At 47.9% G+C, this 22,868-nt stretch overlaps 1 protein-coding gene across 2 annotated transcripts in view; it reads left to right on the top strand.

The window, feature by feature from the left end:
• The window catches only part of GTF3C1 (general transcription factor IIIC subunit 1), a 1,956,011-nt gene that overhangs the window by 1,537,362 nt on the left and 395,781 nt on the right, over positions 1 to 22,868 (top strand). For both annotated transcript variants that reach the window (XM_085632176.1, XM_085632175.1), the window contains exon 31: positions 1,673 to 1,957. In XM_085632176.1, coding sequence (XP_085488302.1) covers positions 1,673 to 1,957 — 285 coding nt within the window. The remainder of the gene's footprint in view (positions 1 to 1,672; positions 1,958 to 22,868) is intronic.

The raw sequence follows: 22,868 nt of genomic DNA, 5'->3' as shown, positions 1-22,868 counted from the left end.
GTGGGTTAAGCACCTTCACAGTATTTACTCCATTCTGAGTGTACTCGAAGAAACAGTTGTACGGTGTGCGCCAAGTGTTCTCTTTTATGCTCCATAGTGATTAGTCCTCTGCAGAAATGAGTTTGTTGATTCACTTCCAAATTAATCCCCGCAAGACATTAACTCTTATCCACTCTGCAGATCTCGCACTCTGGTCGCCCAACCCCTTTGAGCTTATGGGGGTCATGACCTGTTTTTGCAGCGTTGCCAAATTAGCACAACAAAAAACCTGGACTACTTTTCTGTTTTCACAGCAAATATTCATACATTTGATAGGGGCACCACATAGTCTGCTGCAAGCTTTTCCTGCTGCTTTTGGCAATTCTCCCTCTACCTGCATCACATTTCAGAATGTTTTTAGGGCACATTGCAAGAGCATTCCTTGGGAAATTTATAAAATATTACTGTTGTTGAGATTTCCGAGAGACACATCGGTATCTGGATTAGTTGTCATTCTCAGGGATGTTAAAACATTTCTGTGCCTGTTGTCTCAATAGTCAAGACTTTAGGGGAAACCAAGAGTTTCCCTTGTGGACTGTGATGGTGTTTCTCAGGACTTCTAGCCTCACTTAGTAAAGAAAAGAGGGTGCTGCCACACTTAGTACAATGTCTTGGTGCCATGAGTAACACTGACCAACCGGGGCCTTAGTAAACACTCTAAATGTAAAGACAAGCATTTGGCTCCAATGCAATCTCTGTAGTCATATGGCCGGTGAACCTCCACATGGGCACATGCACCTTACAGAAAAAGGTTTTCCGTGGTAAAGGTAAGAGTTAAATAAATTACGTGTAATATCACATTTCATTCTATGCCTCTGTTAACTTTAATAAGGACTGTTGAAGAGATAACCAGCCCCAACAGGAAGGTCCAACACAGATCATCTGAGAATAGACTTGAACATTGAACAAGATCTTTGTACAAGATCATTGCCTGGGTATTCAGCTACACACAGTGGAGAATTACAGATGAAAAGGGGTGGCCGTGAAAATACCGGCTATGTGAAAAGTTTGACAGCAGGTTAGAAGGTTCTTAAATACAGAAATATATGTTCCATCTTGGCCTTTCTGTCAGACTTACTTCATTACCGGACTCCATATCTTAACTTGAGAAAGCCTTTCCCTTAGTGCATGTGACAAAGCAAAAGACTCTGATTAGGACCACTGCTTGTAGGGTAGCAAAAGAAAGTGTTAGTCTCTGATCTGAAAACGTACAGCCAAAAACCTAGCATTCTCTCAGTAAAGGAACCAATAGCGTTGTTGTTGAATCGTGAGCTTTTAATTTCTTCTGCATATTCTTCATGTCTACAAAGACTCATCTCTGTTCCCCATGAAAGTTCCTTTTCATTCTTTGAGGGATATGTTTTTGGGCTGAGCCCCGTTTATCTGCCTGGGGATCTCTCTTGAGTAGTGCCACGTGGTACTGTTCTTGATACTTCTGGCACATAGAAAGCCATTCTAAAAATCCCAGCCTACTATCCAGCGATATTTCAGGGATGAAAGATATGTATAGGGAATCTTTACAAGAATAATAGTTATTTATGGAAAGTAACTCATTTGTTTTTCTAAATTCCTGTAATCTGTTTTTGTGCCACAATCACACAGCGTTTCATATATTTTGTTTCTTTATTTGTAGGATTTTTACCTGGCGCTTTCCTAACTCTATTTGTACGGAGTCCTTCCAGTTTCTAGAGATGCTGAAGGCTGCTGGTACTACAGAGGACACTGATTCCTATTGTGTGACAGAAGAGGAAAATGTCACTGCCCAAGAGGATATTCTGTTCTCAATTGATGGTCCTGGAGGAAACTGCATCACTCTTCTTTCTCTTCTCTTTCTGGGCCTTGTATCGATGAATGTAAAAATCCCAGCACAGATTGTGGTGGTGGACAGCACAATGGTGGAAAATGAAGTCATTAAAAGGTAATAACTACATTAAGTGCCTTCATCATCGATCTTAAAAAGTTTGGTAATTTTATTTGACTCTTTTGAAGTGGCAGTGCATGAGGATTGTCGCATTAGTCTGAACATTTGCATGGAAGAAATAAAGGTTCTAAGCATTTGTTTCTCATTCTAGATTTGTGTGCCAGAACTAATCCTTGTGCCTTTTTTCTGAGCTGGAAACTTTTGATAAATGTTCATCTGCCCTAGGAATAGGGTAAGCATCAGTCCTAGTTACTGCATTGAGCCCCCTGTAGTCCACACAAAACCTAATATCTCTCTTACTACCCTGGGTATGAGGTATGGGTTCCAGGACCACTGGACTAGCCAAGGGCTATCTGAGGGTTCAGTTACTCCCAATTCCAGCATCTTGATGCAACTTCTGACATGGTCAGGCTGCCTGTAAATCTCATTTTTAACAGGTAGAGTCTCACCTGTGTCCACTTCATGGGTACAGCAAGTGGTCCGACTAGGAGTCCTAGAAAACATGTTTCTGTATTGATCGAGGACCTTCCTGCAATCAATCTGCTGTTGCTCAGTGAGGCTGCCTGCCAAGGCTACACCATCAACTGAGCCGTCATCAGGGTTCTGTGAGAGTGGATCAGGGAGTGGGTCACTCTCTTCCTCCTGTCCCTCATCAGTAACCATGAGCAAGCCCATGTCTGCCCTGTCCACATAGGTTTGTGCCTGTTCTCATTGAGCACCCTATGGGGGCTCCTGGGAGTTCCAAGGTCCACAAAGTAGGTGACATCTCCCATCTGCTCAAGAATAGTATGGGGTCCACTCCACTTGTCTTGGAGTACTGCTTGGGTCACAGGCTCCAACACCCATACTTTCTGTCCTGGCTGATACACAGTCGATACAGCCTTTTGGTCATGCCAAGCTTTTTGCAATTCTTGACTTGCCCCAAGTTATTTGCTAGCCTTCTTCATATATTCAGCCACCCTGGAGCGGAGACCAGGTACATAGTTCACTATGTCTTGCTTGGGAGGTTTGAGAGGTAACTCCCATCCTTCCTTCATCAAACACAAGGGACCCTAACTGAATGCCCAAACAAAAGTTCAAATGGTTTTGTCATTGGTGGTGTAGCCAACCCCCTTTTATGGGACCACTCTGTAGGCAAAGAGAAGGCAAGGCAACAGGACATCCCATTTTCGCATAAGCTTTTCTGGGAGGCCCATGATCATGCCCTTTAGGGTTTTGTTGAACCTTTCAACCAACCCATTGCATTATGGGTGATAGGGTGTAGTGAACTTCTAGTTCACTACACCCTATCTAACTGGGTCCCAAGGGACCCTAACTGAATGCCCAAACAAAAGTTCAAATGGGCTGTAGCCAACCCCCTTTTATGGGACCACTCTGTAGGCAAAGAGAAGGCAAGGCAACAGGACATCTCATTTTCGCATAAGCTTTTCTGGGAGGCCCATGATCATGCCCTTTAGGGTTTTGTTGAACCTTTCAACCAACCCATTGCATTATGGGTGATAGGGTGGAGTGAACTTCTAGTTCACTCCACACTCCTTCCACATTGCAGTGATATAACTGGACATGAAGTTTGTACCTCTGTCAGTTAAGACCTTCTTAGGGAAACCCACTCTGGAAAAAACTCCCAGGAGGCCCCTGGCCACCACAGGAGCTTTGGTGGTTTTAAGGGGTATAACCTCTGCATACCTAGTGGCATGGTCCACCACCACTAGAATATAACTGTGCCCAGATGCAGTTGGAGGGTTCATGGGACCGATTATGTCAATCCCAACCCTCTCAAAGGTAATCCCCTCCACAGATAGTGGTATGAGGGGGCCTTTGTGGTACCACCTGATTTACCACTGGCTGGACAGGTGGTACAGGAGTGACAAAACTCCTTGGTGTCCTCTGACATATGAGGCCAGTGAAAGTGAGGGACAAGCCTGTCCCAAGTCTTACTTTGGCCTAGGTGTCCTGTTAAGGGAATATCATGTGCCAAGGTGAGCAGGAAGCCCCTAAACTTCAGAGGTATGACCAACCTCCTGGTGGCACTAGACTTGGTGTCTCTACCCTCCGAGTAAAGGAGTCCCTCATCCCAATAGATACTGTGGGATCCACTGACACTCCCAGCAGCCTCAGCAACAGGTTTGCTGTGCCTGACTCCGTTCTGCCCTGAAGGACCCCCTGTCCCCAAGAACTCAGCCTGATCAGGTTCCAGTTCATCTGAGACAGTTCCTATACAGGGACTGGGATAATCTCCCTCAAGAGACTGTTCCTCTCTCTGAGCCTGGGGGGAAGACACAGCCTTACCCCTCCTTCCCTTTCTCTTGGATGGCAACTGGTCCATTATTTCAGAATCCAGGGCCTGTTCAGTAGACATCAGTTTGGCCTGTGACCTGGCCACAGCAAACACATCTGCAGAGTTGCCCAGCATTGCTGCATAACTCCTTAATTCCACTCCAGCCCTGGCTGAAGTCTTCAAATCATTTGCCAATAAGCATTCCACTGGAAGGTCTGAGCTAACCACAACTTTCTTTGGCCAGTTACCCCTCCCCAGCTGAAATTAACAACTGCCAAGGAATGATCAGTCCTGACATTGTTACCATTGGTCACTTGGCACATCTCACCAAGTATGATTGTTCAGGGTCCACAAGGTTTTTTGTCACCATAGTGACACTTGCACCTGTATACCGTGGCCTCCTTACCATTATTCAAAGGCTGCTGCCTGTATTTTCCCAGGTTACTGGGGCTGACTAATAAGGTGGAAATATCCATGCCACCATCAGAGACAAGCACAGCCTGAGCTGGAGTTCTGACTAAGCCAGAACCCATCTAAGAGCCCAAGGTTTAATCCTACAATTCCCCTGTTCCCTGTACCACCACTTTAAACTGTACTAGGGGGAGCAGTTGCCTTGGGGGTCAGTGGTGGTTGGAGTTGAATCCTTGGCCTTTGGACAATTGGCATCTTCTGTCCAATGGGTTTTAGCTGCCCACTGCTCTTGAGGGACCCTCTGAACTTTACAGGCCCTCTCTAAAGCAGTTATCCATTTATGGATGTCATCCCTCACATGGTAGGGAGGGACAATCTTGCTTGGGTTCCTATTGTCGAAAGAATGTTTCTTAACTCTAGTGACACTGTTGCTGCCACCATGAGACTCTAGTCCCAATCTTTTTCTAGCTCTCTGGACTTCTAGGGACTCCTTGTCCAGGGCCAATTGATGTTGCCTGAGCCTAAGCTTAGCTTTCTCACGTTCCAGAAATTGGTACTCCTGGTCATTTGAGTGGTCCCTCTTGCTAGATACAGAGGTCCCTACAGACTGTCCTGAGTGATAAGATTCTGCAGAGGGAGATCTAGATGTCCTTGGTAAACTCTGCACTCTTCCAGGAAGGTTGAAAAGGGGGCAACCTTGGCCCTCTTCTTCAGCATCTCCCTGAAGATCTGAGTTGTCCAGGTGGGAACCATCTTGTTCCTCCTGGCCAAGGTTTGAGTCTAGGTCATAAAAGGTGTCACCCCCAGACCTGTCCTCATTCCCTGCCCCACCCACTTTTCCTGTTCATCTGACCCAGGGGTCTTCCTAAGGTCGTCAAGCAGTAACGCCTCTATGAGACATGGGGTGTTGACATTTCTCCCTGTCTTCAGCTTTCTAGAGGCACACAGTGTAGTGTAATTCCTATTTCCCTTATAGGCTTTGCGCATTGGAATAAACACTGTGGTTGTGACATAGGACTAAGGTCAATATGCCTCTATCGTGTACATTACACTTAATTACTTTGTGTGCCAGCTAACTCAGAGGCCACTAGAAAGTCCTTGAATAAACAGGAAGGGAGTAGTTTCTGGCAACCGCATAAACATGACAACTTTGTTTCCCTTATAATCGGAACATGTCTCAGAATCGTGGAAACAACAGATAACAGTTTCACACAGTCAATCGTGCATGCTTAGTTTCTTCAGAGTTGCACAGAGATGGATAGACAGGCACTTCAATAAAAGGATTTATTGAACAGTCTTGTAGGTGCTGTATTCTATAGTATGGTATGCATATGCTTTACCGCAAAGCAGGCAGCGTAGAACAGGTAAGATGCAATCTTGCCAAATTGGTCTGAATGACAGAAACCATGTGGTATTTAATTCTCGTAGACGAGGTAAGCCCAAAAGTTGTACTATGCGCTCACGACACTTCCTTTCCAGGAGAGCTTTCTCCAAGGTGCTGGGAGTGACTCTGGTGGATTGGCTTGCCATAGCGTAGTAGTAGGAATAAAAACAGGATTCCTGCAACAAGTGTAGAATTAGCGGCAGACCACCAACCACAGTGTGCATGAAGTTTGGAATGATTCCGAGGACTGCTTGAAAAGTTGTTAACAGTCCTGAACATATGGTCTTAAATACATGCACAATACCGCTCGTATCAGAGATGTTTAAGATACGTCCTAGCATTTCTGTGAAATGTGTAGGGCAGTTTGTACTTAACAGAGCCTGTATCTCAGCCGAAGTCCTTGCAATTTGTAGATCATAGGTTTCTTTGGCCGAGGTCAAAGGCACGGTCTGTTGTAAAAGAATGGCTTTCATTCTGCTTAAAGTATCAATTTGTATAGAAGAGACGTTCAGTGAAGGCCATAAGGGCGACTCCCTGACTGTGTCCCTGACTGTGACATACAGCAAGTGACCCTGGAGCCAACCGTAACTAGATATGGGATACCTGGCAACATGCCACAACAGCTCTGATCATTAAGCAAGAGGTAACTCCCATTTGAAAGTTGGCCAAACATTGGATTAATCACAGCGGCTGGTGAACCTTGCAGGTGGCAGGATAAATTTGCAGTAGAACTGCTACAGGCCCCGTGTAAACTAATATCCCGACATATGAGTGAACCGCTCAGTGCATTTTCACAGTGTGTACTGCTAAGAAACATGTCACGCCCCCCACTCCAACATCTTTGTGTGCAAGGTAAATCCCAGGATGTCTTGATGTATTCTTTACCCAACCTTTCATATTTGCCTGCTTGCATTTGTTTGAGGCAATTCTGAAAATGGAAAGTTGTAACAGGCAGAGTTATTTTGCCATGAATGATCCATTCGGTAGCTGGTTTTTCTGCTACTGTAAATGGCAATTTTTCCAGTTTTTCAATGCTCAGCACTGTATACTTTGCTCCCCTTTGTGCCAGTTCGATCTGTTTATCAGTGCGATTGTATTCGGAAAACAGAGACGACGTGTTGATGAAACTCCAAAGCACATAGCCTGCACGCAAGTTTTGTAGCGTCCAGCTTAATACCAGAATAGAACGTAATTGAGATTGGCCTTGTCGCAGCAGGACCAAATCTTGTTCCACAATGTCTATAGCAGAGGATACAATGTTGCCCAGTGAATATATCCTGGATGACAGTCGTTAACCCATTGTCGACCACAGTGAGAGGTTTCTCTAAATTAATACGATCAATATCTCGTATTCTTTCTGCGGCGTCTGCTTGGGTAACCTTCCATATTTCACTATAAGCAGCAAAGATGCTGGCATATATGAAACGTTTTTGACACAGTTTTCTTGGACCTAGCAAGAAATCTCTAAGGTCTGCGCCTTCTTAAAGTAAAGATAAGTGTTGTTTCACATCTTCTAGTGTAGATGTATGTAGCCAATCAAGGTATAATTTTCCTACACTGTATGTTGTTACTATCCCTGGATGCTGTCTTTGGACATAACGTGGATCTGGCCTGCTGATTGTAAAACCCTGTATTTTGTTCAGGAATCTTTCTTGACAGATGTTTGTGTCTGTGGGCCAGAGCAACCATTTTTCCCATTCAGAATCTGATCTGTTGTTTTGTAAAATTGTATGTACGTCGACCTCCCCCTGTTTAGTGCTATTACTTGCAGGTGTAGGTATAGACGGTGTGTCCATGTTTTTGATCTTGGCTAACCCAAGGCAAGACGTTTGTTGTACAGTGTCATTCAAAAACATTATTTGCTGTGGGATGATGCAGGCTCTAAACAAAGCTTCTATCCCCTGCACTTGCCAATCTTTTGTACCCCAGACAGATTGTGTGTCAATTATGTCTTTCCAGGAGGAGCCTAGCGCGCAACCAAGATGGCCGCGTAGGTGCGAGGCTCCCGAGGACCTCCGCGACCTCCTGCATTAATCCTGACTATATCCTGTCCTAGATGAGAGGACTGTGTTCGTGAGCCTGTGCTGAGGTGACACCCGTTTTCCGTTTTCGAATCGGACCTCGGACACCGGCGGAAGCACCGATTGTGGTTTGCGACCTTCTCCACGCCGGCCCCCCGGATTGGAGTTGTGGGGCGATCCGGAGACAAAGTGAACAACAGCGGCGGGCAAGGCTGGGCGACTCGCGTACCCCGCACTTTCACTTTCGCTTTTGCGCCCTCCTTGCTGACGGGCGAGGTAGGGTTGCAGGGCGGTGTGCGGTGGTGTGGCCTGGCCCGGGTGCCCGTCCGACCCGCCGTCTGTGATTCGGCCTGCGGACCTGTGGTCGCCCCCCCCCCCCCCCCCGGAGCCCGTGAACTGGTTTGTCGGCCCTTTCGAGGAGATTGGCACGAATTTGGGACTGCGACCATGTCCACAAAGCAAGATGGCGACCGGGCAAAGGTGAAATCGACCCGCCGTGGCACGGCCCATCAGTCCAACAACATGGACCGCTACACCCTCCAGAAGGGATCTCCTGAGGCGCCGCGTACGTCCCCTGCGGGCCCGACTGATGCTCCTGCTCTGCCCGCGGATCTGACCCTCCGAGACGTCATGGGCGCCATCGCCGAGATGAAGGCCTCGGTGGACCAGCGCTTTGACACTCTGGCGCAGAAGATAGACTCGGTCCTCGTGGATGTGGGCCTGGTGAGGGCCGATTTGTCCAAAACGAATGACCGGGTCGACTCTTTGGCCCACACTACCTCGGGCCTTACTACGGACGTGGCGGCCCTCCAAAAGGAGGTGCGCCGGCTTGGCCAGGCGAGCGCCCTGATGGATCGTCGACTGGAGGATTCCGAGGGTCGGGCCCGGAGGAACAATGTCCGCATTATTGGGGTGCCGGAGGGACGAGAGGAGGAGGCGGCGGATCTGTTTGTGGAGGACTTGATTCTCACCCATCTCCAGCCCCGGGGGCTGAGTAAACTCTTTGCGGTGGAACGTGCCCACAGGGTTCCCGGAGGAAGACCTAAGGCCGGAGCCCCTCCGAGGCCTCTCATTGCCCGGATTTTCAATTTTCGGGACAGGGACGCTATCCTGCAGACTTCTAGGCTACAAGGACCGGTCAGACTCGACAACATGGACGTCAATTTCTATCCTAATTTTACTCCGGCGGTCCAAAAGCAGAGACTGAGTTTTCTCGGAGTTAAACGTCGCCTACGGGACCTGAACCTTAAGTACGCAATGCTTTTTCCAGCTAAGCTGAGGGTAGAGGTGGATGGCCGCACGCACTTTTTTGATCGTCCCGAGGCGGCCGGGGACTGGTTGGACACTTTGCCCGGGGATCGGGGCCGGGGGGGTGGGGGGGGTGCGGTTGGTGGGGAGGGCCCGCCGGATCAGGACTGAGGGACAAATAGTAGGCCTTGCTCAGGACAATATTATTGTCATCATTGACCGCTCGTGTATGTTCCCCTCCTGTGGAGGTCGTGCGGGGTCTCTTGGGGGCTTTCCCTCCTCCTCTGGGGGACTAGTTAGTTTTTTCATCTATGGGGCGACAGGCACACTGCACTTTGGGGGGGCTGTCTGGGCTCATGCAGGGGTGCAGGGAGGGGGGAGTTCTGTTGGGACGGGTGGGTTGGGGTGGGGTGTTGTTCGTTTTTACCGCAAGGCAAACCCTTTACTGTGTTGGTGTTTTTGAGGTGCTCTTGGGGGGACAAATGATGGCTTCTGTATGTGATGGGGGGTAGGGATTTGACTCTGTTGTCGTGGAACGTTAATGGACTGGGGGATAGGATTAAGCGAGGTGTGGTCCTGCAGTATCTGAAACGAATTTCTCCAGATGTGGTCTTTCTGCAGGAGACACACCTTATTGGTAATTCCTTTTATGCCATGAATCGGCGGGGCTATCGCTTGGTGGCCCACTCGGGCTTCACGTCGGGCTCGCGGGGGGTGGGTATCATGGTTAAGAACTCGCTCCCGCTGGAAATAGATGAGGTGCGCCATGATGAGAGGGGCCGTTACACGGTCTTGGTGGGGAGAATGGAGGGCAAGGTAGTCGTTTTTGTATCAGTGTACGTCCCACCGGGGTTACAATCTACCACTTTTGCGGACCTGGGGCGCCTCCTCCTTGACCTCCCGGGGGGGCTTCTGGTGGTTGGGGGAGACTTCAATGCGGTGGCTTCTGGGTCTATGGATCGTTACCCCCCTAGGGACCTCCCCCGGGCACAGGCGTGGCTGCCCGGCCTCTTAGATACATTGGGATTGGTAGACTGCTGGCGACTAAAACATCCCACGCAGCTGCAGTACACCTTTCATTCGGGTGCCCATGGTAGCCTCTCGCGGCTTGATCATGTCCTTGTCCCTGCGGCCTATGCTGGGAGAGTGGGAGAGGTGCGCCATCTGGCGCGGGGTATTTCAGATCACTCCCCGCTCCTGTTGCATTTTGATGTCTTCCCGAGGGGGGAGGGCAGGGTAGCTCCAATCAATGCATGGTACCTGCGCGACCCCACTATTCGTGCCGACTTGATTAAATCCTTGCAGCGGTATTTTGAGGAGAATGTGGGGTCTGTCCCTTCGGCTATCTCCCTGTGGGAAGCCTTCAAGACAGTTCTTAGAGGGGAGGCCCTCTCCTTTATCTCCCATGCCCGGAGGCGCGAACAGGAGGAGGTGACCCGGGTGGAAGCCGAAATTACTGAACTAGAGGGTGACCTGGGGAGTGGGGTGACGGATGCCGCACTACATGTTCTACACCTTAAGCAGGCGGCCTATAGGGCCCTCGTCACGGAGGCGGCCGGGGGCCTCAGTAGAGAGCAACAGGGGCGACTGTATGATGTGGGTGATAAGGCTGGTAAATTGATTGCGTGGTTGGATAAAAAGGAGAGAGCGAATCGTGTGGTCCCGCTGATCGAGAGAATGGATGGTGTACGTGTCACCGAGCCAGAAGACATTGTCTCTTGCTTCGTGGATTATTTCCGCGAGGTGTACTCCCCAGTTTCTCCCTGCTCGGAGGAGGATTCCCATGCCCTGCTTCGGGACATCGCGCTGCCCTCCCTTTCGGTGGAGGACAGGGAGTCGTTGGAGGCTGCTCCCACCTCGGACGAAATTGCCCTTGCCATACGCTCGGTCGCATCTGGCAAGGCCATGGGCCCAAACGGTATCCCTATCGAGCTGTATAAGCTGCGACCGGATGTGCTGGCACCCCACCTTCGCGCGATGTTCCTGGCGGCCCACTCGCGGGGCTCCCTCCCGCCGGACCAGCGTCTGGCTACAATCGTAGTGATCCACAAGGAGGGGAGACCCCGAGAACGGGTCACATCCTATAGGCCTATCTCGCTCTTGAATGCGGAGCCCAAAATCCTCGCCAAGGTGCTCGCCAACCGGCTGGTCGGCGTGGTGGGCGATCTGGTCCACCAAGACCAGTCCGGCTTTATACCCCATCGCAACACGGCCCTCAATCTGCGGCGCCTGCACGGGGTGCTCGCGCGTGTTCCGTTTGTGCGGGAGCCGGCCATCTTGGCGTCCTTAGACGCCACCATGGCGTTTGATACACTCGAGTGGCCATACATTTGGGCGATGCTGGCGAAATTTGGATTTGGACCGGGATTCATCAGCTGGGTCAAATTGTTGTATTCGGGCCCATTGGCGCAGGTGGTGGTGAATGGACGAGTCTCGGCCCCATTCGCGCTGGGACGAGGCACGCGACAGGGTTGCCCCTTGTCGCCTCTCCTGTTTGCACTGGCCTTGGAACCCCTGGCGGAGTGGCTGCGGTGGCACCCTTCCATCCGTGGTCTCCGTTGGACCCCCGAGTATGAGGACCGCGTGTCCCTATATGCTGACGATATCCTTTTGTACCTCGCCTCCCCGCGTAAATCACTGATTGTCCTGGTTGATGTTTTGCGCTCATTCGGCCGCAACTCAGGCCTTGTCATCAACTGGGCTAAATCATGTGTGTATGTGCTTTCCGGGGAGGCTCCCGTCCTCCCGCGGGACTGTCCGATCCAGATTGCCTCTCAGGGGTTCCGGTACCTGGGTATCTATATCACTCTGGACCCGGAGGCCCGCTACGAGCGGAATTTGCTTCCCCCCCTCCAGCGCTTGAAGGAGGACGTCGCGCGTTGGCGGCGCCTGCCGCTTTCGCCGCTCGGCCGGGCGGCATTGTTTAAGATGATGTCGTTGCCACGCTTCCTGTACGCCCTCCAGAACACTATGGACTTGGTCCCGGCGCGCTACTTCCGCGAGGTGGAGGGTCTACAGCGTCGCTTGTTCTGGGACGGGAGGCCGCGTATTGCCCTGGCGAAGTTGACGCTCCCGTGGTACGACGGGGGGGTTGCCCTCCCAGATATTAAACGGTATTACTGGGCCTCCCAGCTAGCTGCAATTAATCATGGCCTTTACGGGCCCGCCTTAAACCCGGCATTTGAAATGGACAAGATGCTCCTGCCTGGTGGCGACTACAATCGAGCGCTCTACTCTGGCGCGCCCGACCCCCGCCTGACGGGACCTACGCGTGTCATGGTGCGAGTATGGCACGCGGCTAACGCAGCTATGGGGTGGAAGGACCGTTTGACCCGGGCGTCACCGCTATATGCGTCTGAGAGGTTGGGCTCCCTGTGGACCTCGAAGGGCTTCGAGAAGTGGGACACGATCGGCATCAGTACAGTGGGGGACCTCTGGACGAGGGGGGGATTTAAAACATTCGAGATGCTGCAGACGGAGTTTCAGCTGCAGGGCAGTGAATACTTTCGGTACTTGCAGGTCCGCCACGCACTGGGCTCCGTCTTCCCAGACGTCGCCTCCATTCCGGAGTCATCCCCCCTGGAGGATAGAGTGCTGGATGGCCATGTTCCGGACAGCACGATCTCCCTCATATACAAAAAACTGATTAATGATCGCTCGGGCTTGCTGACTGGCCTCCGCGAGGCCTGGGTTGCCGATGGGCTGGAGTTGGACGACGAGGACTGGATTTCCGCGGTGGCCTCTCCGAAGGAGGTTGCCATACCGGCTCGCCTTCGCTTCGTCCAGCTAAAGATCCTCCACCGGGTTTACATGACGGGGCCAAGGCTTCTGCGTATGGGCTATGCCGAGGATGGGCTGTGTAAGCGTGGGTGTGGTGCTTTGGCGACTTTTTTGCATATCCTGTGGGAATGCCCGAAGGTGGAGCGATTCTGGCGTGGTGTGCATGAGGTCCTGCGAGTGGTTACGCGTGTCGCGCTGTTGCCTGAAGCGAGGAGATGCTTGCTGAATGTGTGGGAACCAACTGACTACTCGGTTCCGCAGACACGATGGGTGACTCTGGGATATATGATAGCTAAGCGTGACATCGCGCAGCTGTGGGGATCCCAGAGGCCCCCGGCGGTGTCGGCCTGGAAAGAACACATGGATTGGTGCATGTTCCGAGAAAAGGTGGTGTACGTGGCGAGAGGTAAGCCTGGGGTGTGGGTGAAAGGTTGGGGCCCCTGGAACGCCTACCGCGGGGGTATTTGTGAGCCACCACTACTGCCGGCTGCCTCGCCAGCTCCGTCCCCCTAGTTGACCCCCTCCCCCGGCCCCGGGCACAGGGTCCCCCAGTCCCTGCTCTCTTCCCGTTCCCCTCTTTAGATTCTTGTGGATGGTTGGGGTCCCCCACTTAAGGAGCACGTGCTGTCACTTCGGGTTGCGGGTTGCCTTGCGGGTGTGGTTTTTTGTGTTGTTGTGTTCTTATAAAATGAAACCGTATTGCGGGCTCGGAGTTATGTGGCCCACGTCGTTGATACCTCCTGATTTACCTCTCTGCAACGCCAAGAGCCTTTTTTGTATGTATGTCATATGCTCCTGTCACTCTAGCGGCCGGCCGGAAGGTTGTAGGCCCATACTTGTATATATTTGAGATTGCAATAAACGGTTTCAAAAAAAAAAAAAAAAAAAAAAAAAATTATGTCTTTCCAAAAGTCGAAACCCTGTCTAGACAGTTGGGCAATAAAGGCTGTAGAATAAATCTGTTTTGTATTAGTTAACATTTTTCGTTCCTGTTTCGTTCACATTTTTAAAGTAAAATGTTTCCGGATTGGATGTATTGTACCCTGAAAAATATGGAAACTTCATTTCAAACGTTTTTGAGCTACCCCTTGGTGGTGTAGGACAATGTTCCCATTGGTTGTACATAAATAAATTTCTAGGTGTAGCAGATCTATGCAAGAAATGATGACCATACTGGTTGTAACAATAAAGCTGTTCATAGTCTGTTGAACCCTCTAAGTATTCATGGTTAGAGAATGCAGCAGACCTTTCTAGATCAGACATCATGTTACTAACAGTCTCAAAGTCCCAATCATCAGAATAGGTACTGGAGGAAATAGTCACTTAATGAAATCTTAAATATGTGTGGAATCTTAAATAAGTGTGGAATCTTCAAAAGTTCTGATGGGCCGAATATATCATAATCCATTATGTCCCAAACTATACCATCTTGTATAGGAACGGCTGTGATGTTCACTGCTGACAAGTCTCTCGCTTCACGATGGGATGATTTGTGTGGCTTCAAATGTAAGTTCACATTTTTACTTTCTGTGTCCAAGTGAATATATCTTCCATTTATCAGCATGCTCAGAGTCATTACTAAAGCTAACCAAAGCAGAAAGAAAAGTATTCCAGAAATAATCCATAGTTCAATCCATGGTGAAACCAGATAAGTCTTTTTCAGGAGATGAAAAAAGTCTTGTGCTTGTTCTTTGAAACGTCTTTTGGCTGGCATCGTCTCCGGTTCGCTTGGATCTTCAGAAAACTTATCAAAGTTAATGAAATAGCCAGAGGCAGTTCTGTCAATGGTTGAAATTACATCAGGATTTGTTGAAATCGCTGGCACCGGTTGACCACATGTTACATTGGTGTAGACAGGTGTATCACGACAAACTGTTATTTGGGTTTCAAGAGGAATGAGTTCCAAGCATTTTTGCTTAGTCCTTCATTTCTTACTGCTGATTCCTCGATGGTGATGAGTCTATCAGTTTGAACCTCTTGAATGGTAGCTAGAGGAGTGCATCTGCTACTTGGTCGGAGTCCACAAGGCCTACTGCTTTGTATTGGCCGCATAGTGTGGTTTGATGAGGTTAATTGACACAAATCTTTTCTCCTTTTTTCCAGCAAGGGGCGGCAGAAGTACTGTTCTTGTTCCGTGGATGGCTAGGACAGGTACCGGTTGTCTGTAAGAAGGCCCAAATTCCTTCTTGTCTACGATCTTGTCTCTAACTAGACCGCCAAGCTTTGGGATCCAGACAGGCCTTGCTGGGACGGCTGGATTTTCCCCAGTGGTGGTTGGCTTAAAGAACACTTTCCTTTGCTTTGATCTTAGTTCATTTAAGTCCTGTTAAACAGCCAAACGTTCTTTGATATCAAATGGTTTATTTTCCACCACTGTACCTTTTCATTCAAGATCTGGAACCCACATTCTTGTCCCAAATGGGCCCTCATATGGAGTGACCCCCCCGAGAACTTCTTGGCAAATTGTTTAATGAGAGTTGGACCCCATAAAGATGATTGACCCACCCATCACCCGAACCTAAGACCCTAGCTGTTATAGACTGCTTTATGTCCCGGTTTTTCCTTTCCACAACAGAATTTCCCTCAGGATGGAATGGAGAGGAGTACCGCAATGCAACGCCCAAACTGGCCATGGTTTCTTTGTAAGCTCGAGAGCTAAACGCAGGGCCCTGGTCAGAATGTAGTGTGCCAATTGCGTATGTGCCCATAAAGACTCGCAAATCTTTTATAACAGTTCGAGCGTCAGCCGAGCGCTGAGGCCACATCCATAGGAACCTTGAACACGAATCCACTGCGACCATGATATATTTATAGTTACCATCCCTTTGCAAGAGACCGCAGTGATCCAGGTAAACACAAGCTAATGGTTTATCTGAAATTAACAGGGGTGTCTGAGCAGGATGTTCATCTGTTAGCATGTTTCACATTCCAAAACATAGTTCTTGGTTTGTTTTCTAATGCCCGGCCACCAATATCTCTGTTTTAATAACGATACTGTGGCAGAAACACCTGCATGGGCAGAGGCTATCCCTTCATGTGCTGCTAGGATTAGTCCTAATCTACGTTCCATGTTTAGAATGACCCTATCCCCCACTTCAGGGATTCGAGCAAACTGAACGTTGTTCGCATCAGTTATATATGAGTGGAAATGTTTTAGGTAACGCTGCACCGCTGCCTTTGATTGAAGCATTGACAGCCAATAATATCTCACTGTCTATTCTCGTTTTTGAACGGCTGCATCAGCCACTGAATTCAGTGCAACGTGAACGCCATCACGTTGATGACTCAGCGTGTGTATCACGTGAGTGTTTTGTAGTTTTTGTAGTCCGTTTCGCAACTGAACTACTTGTTCCCAAAGCGTTTTATGCTGGATTGTGCCACTTTTTGCATCTTTGAAACCATTTTGAAGCCAATTCTGTAAATATTCATTGTATGATTGAACACAGTAAAAAGAATCGCACACTATAAGTGTGGGGAATTCGCAATCCGTATTTTCAAGTGCCAATTTGAATGCTTGTAGTTCAGCTCGCTGAGCTGTACAATCTCCTAGCGATTGTGTTTTAGTGACCATTGGTCAGAATTTACCATTGCGCATGCGACCTTTAACGATTGCGCACGCTGCACTGTAAGCTTGCTTACTTTCTGTAGCAGGTTGTGCTGATCCATCAGTATAAATTATATATTCGTACTGATCAAGAGGGAGAATCTCAATAGGCAGAGGACATTCATGTTCATATTGCAGGAATGCTTGTGTTTTTAAATGCTGCCAGAATTTTTCTGTCGAAGTGAATCGCATTTACGCTTGTGTATACAAATGTGATTTGTATGCAATTCGTATTTTTTCACCTTCATCAAAAGTTAAGTAGGTGAATCCGCATTGACCCGAAATGATTCGGCTCACTAAATTGCGTGTATTTACGCGTGTTTGTAAGTGATTTGTCGCTAACATATCAGCTTGAAGTGAACGCAGGATATCTGTGTGTTCCTGAGTCTAATTTTTTGATTTTGAAATCAGATTTGATTAAAAGAGAGGTTCAACCCTTCCTGCGTAATTTAGAATGTAAGTTCTTCCAAAATTCAGGAAACCTAGAATCGACTGTACGTTTTTCAGCGTTTTTGGAGGTTGGAGCAGCGCACATATTTTTCTAAAAAGTTAGCTGCTAGGCTTTTGCCTTCACTTGAAAGCTCATATCCTAGGAAAAGGACATTGAGATGGGCAATTCTGGATTTTTTAAAGTTGCATTTGTAGCCCTCAGAGGCGAAGCCCAGTAAAATTGTATTTACCCTGTTCAAGTGCATATCCAGGTCATCGTCTGTGAGATATATATCATCAACATATGACAATGCCTCGTCATCATAAATTTGTAGTAACTCTGTTACTCTTGCTGAGAATAACCCCGGGCTGTTCTTGAACCCTTGAGGGAGTCGACAAAAATGACGCTGAGCCCCATTATTGAGAAAGCTGTCAAGTACCTACTTTCAGGTTCTATGATTAGACAAAAGAAACCATTTGAAATGTCTAATGTGGTTTTATATTTTTTACGCACATTGTTATTCATTAATGCTGTGTTGTGTGCATTTTGCACTGCAAGTGTTTTAGAACAAGTGTTCAGGTGTCTGTAATCCAAAACTAGACAATATGTATTGTCTGGTTTGGAGACAGGAAACAAAGGATTGTTCATAGATGAGGTACATGTCTCAATCACCCCTTGGTATTCAAGTTGATCTAAGATCTCCCTGACTTGTTCTTTTACCTTCTTGCTTAATTGGGTACTGCCTTTGTGCAGTAGGTTGATTTTTTAATTGTATTTTGTGGTGAGGTGAGTCCTCATCCCATCCTACATGATTTTTGTATAATGCTGGGGCCTGGGCAACTGCCCATTTACTGGCATATGTATATTTTAGGTGTATTGGAACATGGTTGGAGAAGGCTGGCATAATGATGTCTTCGCCATGTGGGCACTCCCTGACAAATTTTGGTGGCCAGTCCTGTTCTGCTAGAAGTATTTCATAACCCCTTGAGAGTTTCTCCCAAAAGAGTGCTCTCACGTTTCTCGGTATGTCTCCCTCTAACCGGAGTGTTATTTCATATAACCTTTGTGGAGTTCTAACCCTGGTGTCTACAGTCTCAACTGTGATGTACTCATTCAAGTCCACTATCTCCAGAAGTTCCTTCAGGTTCTGGCGTGCTATTGTTACTTCTGCTGCACTGTCCAGCATTGTCTGAGCCCATTCTCCGTTCTTGAGTTGTGTTCTTAGAATTCTCGGCATGTCTGATCTTCAGACCTGCTACCTTCTTCTTAGTGAATTGAGGTTTTGGTTTGTTTTTCTGAACGTGTTGATCGTCTTTGGACTTCACGCGTTCTTCTTTGTTTTCTGACAGTCCTCTTCTTTCGGATGTCTGTGACTATATCTGAAAGATATGAGAGGAACGTGTATCAGTATCTTGATACCTGTCAGGTTTTCTCAAATTATCCCCATTCCTGAAGTTATGCCTCCTTTCAGAGGACTTCTTTTGAGGAGACCTACCTCGGGATTGAGAATGTTTCTCTTTTAAATGTTGTTTGTTATTTTCCCACTTCTTTTTATAGGATGTAGGATTGTGTTTAATAGAGTCCTTCTCAAGACTTTCAGACAGTTGTGGTTTAACTGGTTTTCCACCCAAACTATCTCTGCCTAATTCTTCATAGGATTTTTCTATTATTCTGGGTAGTTCTTGTTGATGTTCTGTTACATCAAATTCCCTTAAGCATTAGCGGATCGCACTGATGCTGCCTCCCCTTTAATATTAGATAATATTCTCGTTGAGACCTGGTCGAAGTTTTTTAGTAATTTAGTACCTAAATTCAGAGCAGACAATAGGTATTACCGCAATAGACGAAACGCCATGTGTTTTAGTATAGGTGGCAGCAAAGACTGTTCCCCAAGTGGTGCAGTCTTCCAGATGTGGTGTGATCCCCATTGGTAAACAGATTGTTAGGATTCTGTGTTTCTCATAAGGGCTAGTATTAGGAAATACTGCTTCGATTTGAGTCATTTTTTTGAACCATCCAGAATTGAATTTGTTCACTTTTTGTGGGCATTTTACCCATGACGGTGTGTAAAGACTGTGGAGTAATTTATAGTCTATTCCCCTGGTGAGGGGTTTGATTCGAAATAGTTAATGGTGGTTGGACTGTGAAAGTCCGCATGACATATTGGATTAACGGTCTCTAAATTTTTAATAACTCTTTAAGTTGAGTGAGTAATTCGTCTGATATCTCTTCAATGTCAGGATGAGGTGTGTAGCCGGCTAAAATCGGCCATGTTGCTCCTGGTCTACCTAGTGGACAGAGCCTGGTAATGTGATTGTAATGTTTTAGGGCGCCTTTAAACCAGAGATTATGTTCCTGTTATGTGAGTGGAATTTAAACATCCTCGAAGGGAATATATTCCTCAGGTGGTTCATCTTCTTTATAGAAGTGAAACACTTTTGTTACTGGATTTGATTCTGGGACTACTATCCCTGAATAGAATACCTCTGTCTGAAAGGATTCATGTGACTCTATCTCAAAAACTGCTCTACCACCTTTTGGTGTTAGGTCGTGTTTTATAAGTTTTAGAGTGATGACTCTCCTTAAATTTGGATGGATGTTTTAACACCCTCATCGGTTTCATATAAACCTGTAATATTAAAAGCTGTTTTGACTTGGTCAGCTGCAGTTCCACCGGTCACGGTATTGTTATGCCCGTTTTGGGACATTCTTTTTGAAAAATGTAGAACAAGTTTCAAGGAAACAAAGATAAGGTGCACAATATTTTGGAACACTGTATCCTTCAACGTTGAACAAACCAAACAGCTAATACATAGGATATTCGTCCTACTCAGCTTTGGCGGATATTAACCCTACCCACTCCAGATGTCTTATGGAGTATTATGAGTTAAGGGTCTCTGAGAAAAGCACAACTGAGTTACTTCAGTATCTAGCATTAAATTAGTGCCTTACCAAACACGTTGGGCACCATGTAGTGTAGTTCCTATTTCCCTTATAGGCTCTGCGTATTGGAATAATATACACTATAGTTGTGGCATAGGACTGAGGTCAGTGTGCCTCTATCGAGTACATTAAACTTAATTACTTTGTGTGCCAGCTAACTCAGAGGCCACTAGAAACTCCTTGAATAAACAAGAAGGGAGTAATTTCTGGCAACCGTATAAACATGACAACTTTGTTTCCCTTAGAATCGGAACATGTCTCAGAATCGTGGAAACAACAGATAACAGTTTCACTCAGTCAATCGTGCATGCTTAGTTTCTTCAGAATTACACAGAAATAGATAGACAGGCACTTCAATAAAAGGATTTATTGAACAGCCTTGTTTCGCGTGTAAGAGATATGAGCTGTTACAATCGCAAGACAGTATGCGAGATATAATACGTACAGCGTAAGCAGTAAGAAGAAATAATACTGCAACAGCATTGTCTTCTGAGCTATGACATATATTCATATACACATACATAAATAACATAGGCTAAAAAGTGGATACTCGTTTGATACTTTCTAAATCGTTCTACCCCAGTGTACCTAACCTAAGTGTAGTACAAGGTAAGAAGTAGGTGCTGTATTCTATAGTATGGTATGCTATAGTTTTGCATATGCCAAGTTTGTATGCCAAGAGTCCCTCTAGTTTCTTGTCATCTCCATACCTTAGAATGAGAGAGGTGGGAATCTGTTTCCGGGTCTCAAACTCTAACACCCAGCGAAGGGAGTCAGAACACTGGAAGCTGGATTCTCTGCGAGCAGGGATGACAGCGTCTGTTCAGTGCGTCAGGCGGGGACTCAAATTCTTCTGCCGTGGCGAGCGTATCGAGCTGTGCAGCCAAGCCGTGGTTTGCCATGGTAAGGGAATTTATATTTATACCTGGAAGGTGCTTAGGAATGTTAGCATTGACGTAAAGTCGGGCAGAGGAAGACGTCATGAATGAACCCCTAAGGAATAATAGTTCATGCACTTGCATCTCCTTTATGGTTTAAATCTTTTATTATTTTTCAAACAGAAAGAAAAAAACAAGACCCCCCAGCTCCGTGGAAACAGTGCAATAAGGACAACAAGTGTCGCAAATAATAGCATTACCAGGGTAAGATGCGCGGAGCGGGCCTGCGGGAATAAACAATAAAAAGGAGAAAGGGAAAAATCAAAGCGAACAACTGGAGTCCAACATTACCACCCTCCACCCACCCCCCCCTCGTCCACCAGAGAGGGGTATAAGGAACAATCTGGGAATCAACGTGGTCGCGTGCGATGCCATGAGGAATCATTATGTGGGATCTGTGTGTCTGAGAGGTCTAAGGTATCGAGGGCATGTCAGTTCTCGGAACTCAGATACAAGTAGGGTCAAGAAAGACTGCCACAGCTCTGGGAATTCAGACCCCTTGTCAGCTAGCATAAGGGTTAATTTCTCGATACCTAACACCTGCCAAAGTCGCTGTAGCCATCTCGAAAGCATTGGAGGCTGGGTGGTGCGCCAATGCACCAGGATGTTCTGTGTGGCCGCACCTAAGGCAATGGCAATCAATCAGGCCCTCCAGCACTTTAGCGCATATGTTATGGGATTGGGTAAACCCAGGAGAATGTATGCAGGAAATCTCGGAAGCTGTGTCTCGAAGTGGGTATCTATTTCATCGAGCACCTGGGACCAGTACGATTGAATACGGTCACTGCCTCAAGAGAGATGCACCAGAGTGCCCACCTCCCCGCAACCCCTCCAACAAAGGGCGCTTTGTCGTGAATCAAATCGGTGCAGGCGTTCAGGTGTGTAATACCAATACGTGGCTATCTTAGTCAGTGTCTCAGTAAGTCCCATGTGATATGCCGAGTGCTGAGCCCTGTGATATATGCCTTCCCAGTCCTTGTGGCTGAGTGTCCTTCCTAGGTCTCGCTCCCAACGTGCTCGACCGGCATTGTATGTGTGCTTATTGGATGTTAATAGCATTTTATACAGGTCAGAGATGATTTTTTTATCGGATGTGCGGGTGACGAGCCATTTCTCGTAAGCGGTCAGAAGGCGCTAGGCCCCAGGTTTGATATGCGGGTGAAGTGCCCAGTGTTGGAGCTGTAGGTAGGGCAGGCGTTCCGATTCAGGAAGGCATTAATTTGTGGGAATGGGATGATCCTTGACCTTCTGGTAGGTCGCCCCCCCTGCTGCAGCGCCACTTGCACCCCCGCTGTCTGCTGCCGCCGGTGGAATTCGAGGCCCTCCACCACCCGCAGGCTTCCACCTGCGCCTCATCCCTGGTGGCCAGTGGTGGCCTTAGGTACGTTTTTCCAGTGTTCCATTGCTGCTTGTTGCCTTGTATCCTGATCGCCGCTCTGCTCTGTGCCCCCTGCCCCCCGCTCGCCGTTCTGCTTTGTGTCCCTCCTATCTTGTATTGTGTATCCTAATCGCCGCTCTGCTCTCTGCCCCCTGCCCCCCGCTCTGCTTTGTGCCCCTCCTATTTTATATTGTGTATCCCGATCGCCGCTCTGCTTGTGCCCCCTGCCCCCCGCTCGCCGCCCTGCTTTGGGCCCCTCCTATTTTATATTCTGTATCCTGATCGACGCTCTGCTTGTGCCCCTTGTATTTTGCATTTTGTTTTCTGATCGCCGCTTGCTCTGTGTCCCTTTACTTTTGTACACCTTCGCTCCTCTGTGCCCCGCGCCGGTCTCCCGTTCTCCGCCCCCGCCTCCCCTGCGGCCCGCCCCCTCCGTGCCCATTCGCCACACCCGTCCCTCGCCTCCCAGCTGCTTCTCCCTCCCCACCTCCCC

Source organism: Triturus cristatus, chromosome 10 (assembly GCF_964204655.1).
Source record: "Triturus cristatus chromosome 10, aTriCri1.1, whole genome shotgun sequence".
In the NCBI taxonomy this organism is placed as follows: Eukaryota; Metazoa; Chordata; class Amphibia; order Caudata; family Salamandridae; genus Triturus; species Triturus cristatus.
Note: the sequence above shows the minus strand (reverse complement) of the source record. Positions and strands in the feature narration are given on the sequence as shown.